The 12,125-nt window shown below is 49.9% G+C and overlaps 2 protein-coding genes across 12 annotated transcripts in view; one reads left to right on the top strand and one right to left on the bottom strand.

The window, feature by feature from the left end:
• Positions 1 to 4,717, top strand: part of FARP1 (FERM, ARH/RhoGEF and pleckstrin domain protein 1) — a 330,763-nt gene extending 326,046 nt beyond the window's left edge. For 5 of the 6 annotated variants that reach the window (XM_037739083.1, XM_037739086.1, XM_037739085.1 and 2 more), the window contains exons 25-27: positions 828 to 935; positions 1,371 to 1,522; positions 3,222 to 4,717. In XM_037739083.1, coding sequence (XP_037595011.1) covers positions 828 to 935; positions 1,371 to 1,522; positions 3,222 to 3,303 — 342 coding nt within the window. In that variant the 3' untranslated portion in view covers positions 3,304 to 4,717. The remainder of the gene's footprint in view (positions 1 to 827; positions 936 to 1,370; positions 1,523 to 3,221) is intronic. The other variant, XR_005200535.1, reaches the window with a different exon arrangement.
• Positions 4,718 to 7,110: 2,393 nt separating this feature from the next.
• Positions 7,111 to 12,125, bottom strand: part of STK24 (serine/threonine kinase 24) — a 128,099-nt gene continuing 123,084 nt past the window's right edge. For all 6 annotated transcript variants that reach the window (XM_017530040.2, XM_017530039.1, XM_037739088.1 and 3 more), the window contains exons 10-11: positions 11,357 to 11,493; positions 7,111 to 8,148 (exon numbers count right to left, since the gene is read on the bottom strand). In XM_017530040.2, the coding sequence (XP_017385529.1) occupies positions 8,112 to 8,148; positions 11,357 to 11,493 (174 nt within the window). In that variant the 3' untranslated portion in view covers positions 7,111 to 8,111. The remainder of the gene's footprint in view (positions 8,149 to 11,356; positions 11,494 to 12,125) is intronic.

Raw genomic sequence — 12,125 nt, 5'->3', positions numbered from 1 at the left:
GTGTCAGGAGCATGGCAGACCTGCTCAGGGTCCTTTGGAAGGGGCACCTACACGGGTGCCTGTCCCTGCCCCCAGCTGGGCTGCTGTGTGTCCCAACACTGCTGCAGGGCCTGGCCCTAACCAATGTACTATTCCAGGGGGTGACCCCAGAGGCTGGGCCAGCTCGGGGCCTGGAGGCGGGCAGGGCTGCAGCTGCCCCCCCCGCCAAGGCCACTAGAGGGCATGTGGGAGCCACTCACCAGCACCCGGGGCCTGGCTTTCTGTGCAGGGTGCCTGGCATTTCCAGGGGAAAGCCACAAATCAGGTGCCTCAAAATGAGGGCTTCTGCAGCTCTGGGGACCAGGCCGCACTGTCTGAGCTTGTTGGGAGGGACCTCTCCCTCTTTCAGCTTCCACCTGCTCGCAGCGCATGGGATCCGGCACCCCCATTTCTGCCTTGGTGTCATAGGGCACACTCCCCCCCAGGTGTCCCTGTTGCTCTTCTCCTTTTCAAAGGACCCCACTCTGGTTGGCTCTAGGCCCCATCCTAGCCCCATGTGATCTTTACTAGTTACCCTACAACCACCATATGTCCAAATAACCCTGCATTCTAAGGTGGTGAGGACCTCAGCGTGTCTTTCTGGGGGACAGAGGGCCCCCAAGATGCCCCATAGCAAATGAGAGGGTGAAGCGATGAGATCATGCTCCCTCGGCCTGCCAAGTCTCCCCCCACACCGGGGCCACATCCTTCAGTCATGATCATGCCCCAGCCCAGAGGGGAGCCACCGTGGACTCAAGAGAGCAGGCTGCGGCTGGGCTCTGCGCCTCATAGGCCACCTTGCCTTTCAGAATCAGTTGTCTGGGAACCTGCTGAGGAAATTCAAAAACAGCAACGGGTGGCAGAAGCTGTGGGTGGTGTTCACAAACTTCTGCCTGTTCTTCTACAAGTCACACCAGGTGAGTGCCTCACACAGGGTGGCCCTCGGACCTTGGGGACGGCAGCATGGGGTGAAGGGGCCACCCCTCTCTCCAGCAGACTGCCCTCCTCAGGAAGGACTCTGGCCTCTTGAGCTCCAGCCAGGTGGCACGGGGAGGCCCTGTCCACCGGAGGCCCTCAGCTCTCGGAGATGCTGACATGATCATCCACTGAAGGACCACCTGTCTTCTGGCTGGACAAGGGATGGGGTTGGCTTCATCCACAGCTCAGTCTGGGTGGGGACTTGCCACCTGGGCCATCACAAACAGGCCAACGCTAGCTGCCACAGTCCCTTCCAGGCCCACGCCCAAGGGTGGAGCTGCCTGGGCTCCCAGAGTCCCTGCCCAATAAGGGGTAGCAGCCAGGCCCGCTAGCAGAAGCTGCCCCTGAAAAGCCGCTTCGTTCCCCCTTTCCAGGACAATCATCCCCTCGCCAGCCTGCCTCTTCTCGGATACTCGCTCACCATTCCCTCGGAATCCGAGAACATCCACAAAGACCACGTGTTCAAGCTGCACTTCAAGTCCCACGTCTACTACTTCAGGGCGGAAAGCGAGTACACATTTGAAAGGTACACACCCCCTTTCCCACACACAGTGCCCTGCAGCAGAGGACACCTCTTCCAAACACCAGGATTTCTCCCAAGTGAGATGCCCCCAGGAGGCTCCGGCTTCCCTGGGCCCTGACCCCGCATGGCCTTGGCTGAGGCCCTAGCCAGCTCACTTGCAGGTCTCTAATGTGGTGCATGTCCATTACTGTGAAGCTGAACCCCAGTTGGTGCCGCCACACCAGCTTCTGTTGGCCCAGCTTTACCCACCCAGAGGAAGCCTTTAATAACAAAAACCAAACCGCACCTCAGGCTTCTCAGTCTGTGCTGTATTAGGCCTGTAGTCACGCAGCTCCTGCCAGGGTCATGGCAGAAATGCTGGTTCAGGGGACCTTATAAGGAAGGACTCTTCGTTCTCCTCGGGGTTGTCTGTCTTATCAGTGAAACCACCTACATGATGTAATGGGACCCAGGGGCTGCAGACCTCATTTAGCCAAGAAATGAAAGTGAAACAGAGTCAGGCTTAGGCTGTACCCGCAATTCATATTTTGAGTAAAGATTCTGGGCCTCTGCAAGTTGCATGTCCAAGCAGACTACCCAGGCAGCTGGCACTGCTGAGCCGCCCCCTGGGGTGGAGGGAGGGGTCCTCGGGCAGCAGTCCAGACAGGGCAGTTCCCCATTCAGGGAGCAGCTTTTCTGCTGCTGTTGGAGAGAACTGATGCTGAACTCTACAAGGATTTCTAAAGCAGTGAGGCCAATCAGGAACAGTGCACCCTTCCAGTAAATTAGCACAGTGCTTTAAAACCAGAGTTTAAAACTCCTGTGACATCCAAAGTTAACACTTCCTAAGCACTATTGCCTGAAAAAGGAACCTAGAGGAGAGTCATTCTCAAATCTGATCCTGGACAGAAAAACTCAGCTTGAAGGACTGAGCTCAACAGCTGGATTTATCCATGTTGGGATTTTGTTATTATTGTGCCAAAGAGTCCAGCCTTGCAGTCCAGATCCTGAAAGCCCTGGGACAAGGAGGCCAGGTAATTCGGGGAGTCCGTCCTGCAGGGTCTTTAGCGGCATCCCTGGCCCCTCGACCCACTGGATGCCAGCAGCAACCCCTCCCTGTGACATCTAAAAATGTCTCCAGACTTTACCACATGGGACAAGCTTTGCTCCCAGTTGAGAACCATTGGTATACAGCAAATACACAAATAAAAGGGAGACTTGGCAGCTCCTGGGAGGCTTGGACTGGAGGACTGATTGAGCCCCGGAGGTAGGCTGCAATGAGCTAGAACTGCCCCACTCAACTCCAGTATGGGTGACAGAGCAAGACCCTCTCAAAAAAAAAATAATCCAGGAGTGGGGAGCTTTCACTACGCAGGATGGGGCATGTACCACCGTTCTCTGCACTGTCCATGAAAATAGGAAGTAGCATTCTCCCCAACAACCAGAGGCCACCTCACTCCTCAGAGCTCCAGTGGAGTGGGCCGTGTCACCTCAGCAAGGTACCTGGGTCTCAGGTACTTCCAGCTCCCACTTGAGTGTGTGTGCCCAGGCCCATGGGTCTCAGGCCTGGGTGCTGGGAGTTGCCTTGCTCTTCTGCTGAAGTGGCAGATTACAAACCAGGTGGCATGACATGACCCTGTGTTTCTGTAAGTAAGTGATGCCCACCCAAGCAAAAGGTGGACTACAGCGTCCCGAGGGTGTCACTGGCTTTCCTGCGTTGCAGGTGGATGGAAGTGATCCGCAGTGCCACCAGCTCCTCCTCACGAGCCCCCGTGTTGAGTCACAAAGAGTCTCTTGTGTATTGATGGCGGGACACATTACTGTTTCTGCAGTGGCTGCTTTCCTGGAAGAAGTTTCCTTTCTTCTGCATTCATGAAGCCTGGTAAAATTAACACCTGTCTGAAAATCAAAAACATGGCTTCCCAGCACCTCTCCTGTCTCCACGGCCGTGTTTTTTAACCCTGTCTTCTCTGCGTCTGAACAGAACAGCACTCCCACCTCCAGGCACCCACTGGGGGGCGCTGTTCTTTGGCTCGTGCCAGTATTAAAACATTGTCATTACGAGTGCCAAACACCATCTTCCCCTCCACCCTGCCCCTGGAAAACAGTACACACACACATCCGTTCAACACAAGACAGTGCAAATTGTCTTTTTTTTTTTTTCCTAAAAAAGGAAACTTATGATTCTCACCCCTGGGCTGCTGCGTTTTACGAAGTGGATTTCCCAGTGTTTGCAATACACTCGGCGCAGCCTGAAGCAAATGAGATCACTTTCAGATTTCGTTTCCAGTCTTTCTACTTTTGTAATAGGAAGTTAGTAGGACTCACTCCTGTGATGAATAAGCAATCTGCAGCACACTGCGTTCCACCGCGGGTTTCACGCTCAACTGAAAACACCTGTGCCCAACCTGCTTCTTGGTGCAAGTTGACCAAATCGTTAAGTGGTAACTCTTTCCAAACCGTAGCGCGTTGTTTTCTGTGAAGAAAAGCCGAGATCCAGTGCAATACCTGGACTGTCTCCGTACCGTGAGGGCTGTACACAATGAGAAGATGATAGTAAGCCGTGGTGTTCTGCTGTCTGTGTCACAAGCATGAAAAGCTGTATGTCACTGATCTGCGGTATGTTGCGTGATGAGCGTGTAGTGAGCGTGCTCCTGCAGAGCACGGTGAAGTCATGGTACTAGTCCCCGGCACCTGTCATTACTCCTGTATCCTCCTGCGGCTGTGGTTTAAAACCGCATTCTCTAGTAGTATGTATCGTGCCTGTCTTCAGAAACATTTACCTTTTTGTACTCGTTCCTCCCAGGCATGGGGTAGTCAGTTGGACTGCACAGGGAACACGGTTTCCAATGGCGGCTCAGGCCCCAGCTCGGAAAATGTCTGCCTGTTCTCGATGGTGATGGGTAGTTGCCAGTCCCTCGGTGTTCCTAAGCCCTCCTCCTCCTCAAACAGCGGAGGGGACGGCCGATTCAATCCCGTTCTCTCATGCCCCGTGCTGCAGCCGGGAGAGCCTGCCCACCCGAGGAGCAGACACACGCCCTCTCTGTGGAGCTCTGACTGGTGTACCTGGAAACGGCGACTTGCAAACAGACGAGGAGCCCGACGTGTGTTAATCATTTGCCTTACAAGATGTACCAGACGGTTTCCAGTACTAACAAAGGGAATAAAATACCTCACGCCACAATCCAGCATATTGACGTTTTAAGGCAAAACAGCTAACTTTTTGTCATCTTCATTTTCTGTGTGCGTGCGTGGGAGGGAAGCGGCTGGGTTTCTAAAGCCTAAGTGTTGAGGTGCGGCAGGGAGGGGCCCTGGAGCCCATGCTCCTCCCACCTGCAGGCAGCGGCAGAGCGCATGGCTCCGGGGCACGTGACACAGCTGCAGCAGGCTCCCTCCAGAAGTCCCCGGTCACTCATTCCTGGAGATTTGGGATGAGCCAGTCTCCTCACGTATTTCTGAATGATTCCAAACTCTCTGCTGCACACTGGTGGTTCTATTTGTGACCAGCACCTTTGCCTCCTGTGTGCCCGCAGGAAAATACTACAGTGTGGGCAGCAGTCCACTCTCAAGCTGCCAGGGACAGATGATGGCGTTTCAGACACACTACACACGAGACACACCCTGACGGCAAATCCTCGTTTTCTTGAGCTTTACTGGCCCCTGCATGACACCGTCCCTGTGCTAAAGAACGTGCCCTGTTAGGCTCACTCTGCCTTTGCTGACGTTTTATAGCAGAAATGCAGAAGCTGTGTTTTTTAAGGAAAGAAATATCAAAAATGTTTACAAACTGACCACGTTTTGCCAAAGGAAAGGTACAGAATGCTACATCCAAAACCACACCAGCCACTTCACAAAAGCAACTCGGGAATAAAACTGTTGAGTAAGAAAGGCAGATGCACGTCCAAGAAAATCCGAGCCCAGTGGGAGGCAGCCAGGGCATCCCACGCCACACTGGTGTCGACCTCACCGGCAGCAGCCAGCCAAGACACAGCTCAAAAAGGCAGGAGCTACCAGCCACCCAGCCCCCGCCCCCCAGATGCAGAGGCTGAGCATCTCCCCACCCAGGCTGCAGGCTCCGGGCAGCTGAGCCGGGAGCAGCTGAGGGCTGGCACTGAGACTGGTGACGGTACACCTGTCTCAAGGCTGGGCCCGCAGACCTGGCTACAGACCAGTGGCAGGTGATGATGAGGCAGGTTCCGGTGACAAAGCTGGTACCTGGGTTCTCTCTGAATGCAGGGCTGGAAGCGGCTACACGAAGGCCAGCTTCCTTGGCTAAGTTGCCCTTAAAAACATGCTAGCCGACTGTGTGTGTCTACGGAAAGTAACAGCCCAGGAGAGTGCACACACAGGCAAGCTGCTTTCTAACTCCACCAAACTCCACCAAACCCCATCTCCCCCAGGAGGCAGAACTGACAGGAAACACTGCCAGTCAACTCTCAAAGAATCACTTGTCCACAGGGAAAGGAGCTGAGTATGATCAGTCTGATGACTGCAGAGACCCCCGTTCATACCAGTATTCTTCATTAGAACCCAGTCCCTCGAGCAGCACAGCCACCATTACTGGCATGAGATTGGCTTCAGTGTTAAAAATGGTGATGTCATTGTCCATTTGTAAATCTGAAGAACTCTAAATTGCTGTCCACCTTGGCTCCCTTAAAAATCAGGTAACGGCACACCCTGGGGGAACACAGACTCATTTGTGTGATTATCTCACAAAGGACGAAACTAACCTTTGGCTTCTGCCGCATGCCTCACGTAGGGCAACAGTTCCCACACAAATACTCCCTGGAAACAAAATGAAATCATCTCCAATTTTATTGTTCAAGGTAACATTCTTGTGCAGAGTAATAAGTACAGTAAGAATGAGCAACTCAGTTCTATTTCCCCTAACCAAAATATATCCCTTATAGAAATTAAGGGTTCAACCCAAATCCACTTCTAATAAAATACCTCAATTTTAGAGTTTGAAAACCAGACTGCACTAGCAAATCGATACAATAACCCAGTCAAGCATCTGTAGCTCAGGGCTCTGTCCCCTCCCCATGACTTCCGGGCCACTAGACCAGCAGATAGCTGAGCTGCATCCCCGAGCTCACACACGAACTTCCTTGCCTCCAAAACGCCTATGTCTTACTCCCCAAGAACTGGCACACCCACAGGAGATAACAATAATCTGCTTCCACAAACATCAAAGAATGCTTCATGTACCAGTCAACTGCTGCTGCAAGAATTCTTCCCCATTCCAGAAACCCGGAGATTTTTCCCCCTCACCAAGCAAGGCCCCACAGCAAACCAAGAAAGACGCGGCTAGCTGCCTGAATAGCAAGCACGGGCCCCTTTCAGAGAAGCAAAACAACCCTTAAGGTCCCTGGCAAGCGCTATAGCGATTACACAAATCAGCAACCTCCAACCACATCGTCTCAGTGAACAGGTGCACAAGCTGTCCAGGGTGCTGAACTCGGCACTCGGCAGCTCCACACCTGGGGACTTTTCCCTGGAGTCTTCCAAAGTGTCCTGTTACACACTCACAGCCATGAGTACACATGCACAGCCACACGTACACAGCAGGTACCCTGTCCTCTGGAGAGTCACATTTCAAGGAGTATGCAAAATAAGCATGTTATAAAATTTATTCGTGTAAGCATTCAGACATTTTTAGGTGGGAAAGATGATATGCAGAATCCACTACAAGGTGCAACAAAAAATCGTATTAGATAGGATGGTCCATCTGGTGCAGACCAGCACTGGCACAATTCCAAACAAATGTCAGACGAGAGCGCTTCATGGGGAGAAAGTGAAAATAATAATTTAAAGCTTCATGAGGCAAGATATGTTCCAATTTAAAACACTAAGAAATAGTACCGTCAATGAAAAAGGAAATCAACCTTTAAATGTACCAAAAGAGGTGCAGGGCAAACAAGAGGAAAATTTGCATTTGTTGAGGTACAAACAGGAGTGTTCTGTAAGAGAGGGGCATTAATGATTATTAATGACAAACCCTGCAAATACAAAATAAAACCCAAATCACTGGTCACAGAATTCAAAATTTACATGTAATAAAGGCAAGGCAATAGACTCAAGTTATGGCCTGGCGAATATTTACTCCACTGACATTATCTACAGAAGCACTTGGCCAGTTTGTACACAGTGATTCCTTATGCACGCCGAAAGGGTTTCCATAAAAATGACACTATATACAAATCTGTACACCCATCCACCAGAGCGATTCTCCAGCTCCCAGAGGGAGTTCTCCACGTAAAGCAGGATACCTGAGGTTTCATGTCTTTAGTTGCCTATCCCAAATATACATTTCAGGGTTTGTTTTTGTTTTTAAAGACACTTCCCTTGAATATGTGCACTATGGTTAAAATTAAAAACAAAGGTAATAAAATGATCGCTGGAAGGAGCTAACCCTCCCCACCCATCTGAGAGACTTCATCTGGCTGCGGCACAGCGAGGGCTGTGTGTGTCCCTGGGTGGGCGCCCGGCATCAGGGTGGCCCCCGGCGGCACACCTCTTCAGTGGAGTCAGCGAAGGCTCTCGTTGACTTTTGAAAAGAAGGAGGATGAAGAAGAAAAAGGGAAAAAACAAAACCCCAAATGCCAAAGGAATTTCAGTGGGATGAAGTTCCTCCACCACTTAGAGAATATCTAGGGAAAAACAGAGAGAGAAGTCAATACATGTCATTTCTCATCCCTATGCAAAAATTCACATAGTAACCAAAATCTCATGTTTCATAGGAAATTGCAAGTCATACAAAAATAAGTGGAGCAAATATCAATGGGTTAATAAGTCTAATTTTAAAAGAATGCACATAAAGATTGAAAAAATCATGATCCTCACACAAAAACTCCAGAGTACATCACAAAAAGCAAGAATGGGTTCAGACTCCCTAAAGAGATGTGAATAAAACAGGAAATAACCCTTTAACTTATGATCAATTTTCAAAACCTGAAAACTGTTTTTTTTTTTTTTTTTTTTTTTTTTTTTTTGAGACGGAGTTTCGCTCTTGTTACCCAGGCTGGAGTGCAATGGCGCGATCTCGGCTCACCGCAACCTCCGCCTCCCGGGTTCAGGCAATTCTCCTGCCTCAGCCTCCTGAGTCGCTGGGATTACAGGCATGTACCACCATGCCCAGCTGATTTTTTGTATTTTTAGTAGAGACGGGGTTTCACCATGTTGACCAGGATGGTCTCGATCTCTTGACCTCGTGATCCACCCGCCTCGGCCTCCCACAGTGCTGGGATTACAGGCTTGAGCCACCACGCCCGGCCCAAAACCTGAAAACTGATACATACACAATGACATAGTAAGATTCCAAGGATGCATATACATTCCTAATGTGAGTGCAGGAAACCCTTTTTGACCACAAAAATAGTGATAGTCCAAGAATCTATTTCCTAGAACTGCTTCTGAAATATGGCCCAAGCAGGAAAAACACGTCTACAGAAAGATGTCTCTCTGGATTTTTGTAATTATACTCAATTTGGAAAAAACTTTGATGCCCAACAGTATAAAATCGGTTAAGTAAACTACATAAACTGAAATAAAAATGGTAATTATCTATATCTACATATATATATATATATATATATACACACACACACAATATTAAAAATATGTACAAGTTAAAAAGTGCATAGAAAATTACAGGTTGGACATATCCCTTATCTGAAACCCTTCTGGCTTTGGATCTGGGAATCTCTGCATTATACTTACCAGGTACATCCCAAAACCTGAAATCTGACTTGCCCCAGAGAGCAGTTCCTTTGAGCCTCACACTGGCACTTAAAGTTTCAGATTGGGGATTTGGGATATTCAACCTATATATGTGCACTACATTAGTTTACATGCGCAAATTCTGTATCCTAAATAAATACTATAGAAAGTCTAAAAAGTCTTATCTGCACTATAATTTGCAGGTAGATGAGAGAACTCAGTAAGTTTATAACCTGGTATAACCATAGAAGGCAATGCACCCAAAGATGATGCTGAGATTTGGGCTACAGTGGTGGGATTGTGGGTAATTTCTGTGTCTTCCAAACATTCTACAATATTGCCTTGCTTTAGGATACAAAAAAGTATAAGGACGGGGTCCCCTCATGACCAAGATTCCCTCAACCATTTTACAATGGACTCCAAGTCACATGTCCAGGAGAAATGGCTGAGGATATTTAACGAGACTTATCTCAAATGTTCCAATTCAGAACTCCTCTTTTAAGGCCCTGGAAATACTTGGCACTCTACCAGAGAACAAATTGTTACATAAGGTCCTCCGAAAGCACACCAAATAGCCATGGATCCTAAGACTCAAAATATTAATGACTAAATCATGGGACGAGTTGATGTCACACAAAAGAATGCAAACATTAATTGCAACTGAGACAGAAAGGCTCTGAAAATGCTTCAGATGAGAGGCAGCTCTCATTTTTCCTATGGTCATCCACTGAAATGACGTGTTCAGAGCAAAACTGGCAGGAAGTCTAAGCCATGGCCACCATGGTTTTGGCAGCCATTGGGGGTGAATGCTCAGAGGGAGCTTCAGGAGCAGAGAAGAAAGAAGTGGAAGCCACAGCCCAGCCTGCAAGGGAGATGATAAGCACACTGAGAGGCAGGTTGTCTGAGGACAGAGGCGGAAAAAAGGGCACACATCACAGACAAAGGGAAGAGCACACCGACTCGGCCTCCCTCGTGAATCACTGCGAAGTCAAGTTTTAACACAGCATAGACATCAGTAGCTACAGACCCGCACAAGGGTAAACAGGGTCAACCCCAGCCACAATGCTCAGTGAGCACGTGGCATGTGCTGAGTCTGAATGGAGACGTGCTGCTAAGTGTAAAATACACATCATTCCAAAGATAGTCCCCCAAAAAATTTAAAATATCTTACTGATGATTGCTGGTATTAATGTTGAAATAATACTCTGGATCTGGCAGGTTAAAAAATGTGTTGCTGAAACTAATTTCACTTCATTTTTCTTTTTAAAAACAAGGCTACTAGAAAATGTGAAAATCTTTTTTTGTTTGGCTTTTAGAGACAGGGTCCCACTTTGTTGCCCAGCCTGAAGTGCAGAGGTGATCACAGCCGTAGCCTCAAACTCCTCAGCTCAAGCAATTCTCCAGCCTCAGCCTCCCAAGTAGCTAGGACCATAGGTGCAAGCCACCATGCCTGGCTTTGTTTGTTTGTTTTTGCGTAGACACAGGGTCTTCCTATTTTTGCCCAGGCTGGTCTCAAACTCTTGGCCTCAAGCGATCCTCCTGCCTAGGCATCCCGAAACACTGGAATTACAGGCTTGAGCCACCACATCCAGCAGAAAACATAAAATTCTATGTGGGCCCCCCCCCCCCGTACTTCTACTGGCCAGCACTGGTACAGATCAACTTGCCTTAACAACTGAAAGCAGCAGCATGGCACGGGGTGGGGGAGGGTGCTGGGAATGGGAACACGCTGAGTTGACCATGCCCAAGCTGCTGGCATTTCTCACACTCAACTTTAAAGCCAAAAACCAGATAGATGCAAACATTTGGCTAAGAACGATCATTCTCTGGCCAATAATTAAGCTGCATAATTAAGAGGAGACAGATATTTTACCGCCACCCTGTATTTGCGTGGCAAGAGCTACTACAAATACACAAAGCCCTGTGGCTTTTCCAGCAGTTTCCAGATTCGGATCCTTCCTTCACACTGATTTCTAGAACTCAGAACCAAGTCATCTCTAATTCACCTCTTACTTCCACCCTGAGGCCTGCAAGGTAACAGGGACAGACAGGCCAAGAATGAAATGCCAAACTCAGCAACAGTCCTGGCCCGAGTAGAGGCTGCTGCCTCCCCAGCCCGGAGGGGCCCCAGGCAGTTACCTCTGGAGTCGCTGCACAAGCTGCGCCACCATGGTGTCGGAGATGCCGGGGCACGCCTCCTCCGCCAGGTAGATGGCCCCTCGAAGCTCTTCAATGGACCCCAAGTTCCCTCCACATGCCTGGCTCTTCTCCTTCAACTGAAAACACACGAACAGAAAGAATAGCGTGAGGCACACCAGCTACAGAACGGCGGAGCGCACTTTTCAAGGAGCAACATGGCAGCACCAGGGTGTTTGGGAAAAGCTTTGACTCCGGCTCCAGGTCACTTCAGATTCCTTTTTTTTGGGTGGGGGGATGGGGAAGCTGGAGTGCAGTGGTGAGATCTCAGCTCACTACACCCTCTGCCTCCCAGGTTCAAACGATTCTTCTGGAACACAGCCTGGAAAACCCACAGGGCCAATTCCCAAGGGACGGAATGAAAAGCAGGACGGCGCTCTACCATGGACATCCTAGGTAGAAAAAAAACAGGTGCCTGGAACCATGTGCCACGGCTGGAGCAGGACACTATCCAGTAGGACCTCCGTGTGCCCTGTGGCTTCCCCAACACCAGTAGGCTCAGCTGTTTCCCACGGAAGCTGCAGGTGAGGACTCGGGCTCTGCCCACAGCCCTGCTCTCACCTGCTCTCAACCTGCCAGGTCAGATGCCCTCAAACAAACCCCCCAGGGCACCTGCTGGGCAGAGCAATGGGTGAAGGCTCATTGGAGGGCTGGGAAGAGGCACTGGCAGGACCGTGGCTGGCCAGGCACAGCCCACAGCCAGGGCTCCCCC

The sequence above is a fragment of the Cebus imitator genome, unplaced genomic scaffold (assembly GCF_001604975.1).
Source record: "Cebus imitator isolate Cc_AM_T3 unplaced genomic scaffold, Cebus_imitator-1.0 Scaffold62, whole genome shotgun sequence".
Lineage (NCBI taxonomy): Eukaryota > Metazoa > Chordata > Mammalia > Primates > Cebidae > Cebus > Cebus imitator.
Note: the sequence above shows the minus strand (reverse complement) of the source record. Positions and strands in the feature narration are given on the sequence as shown.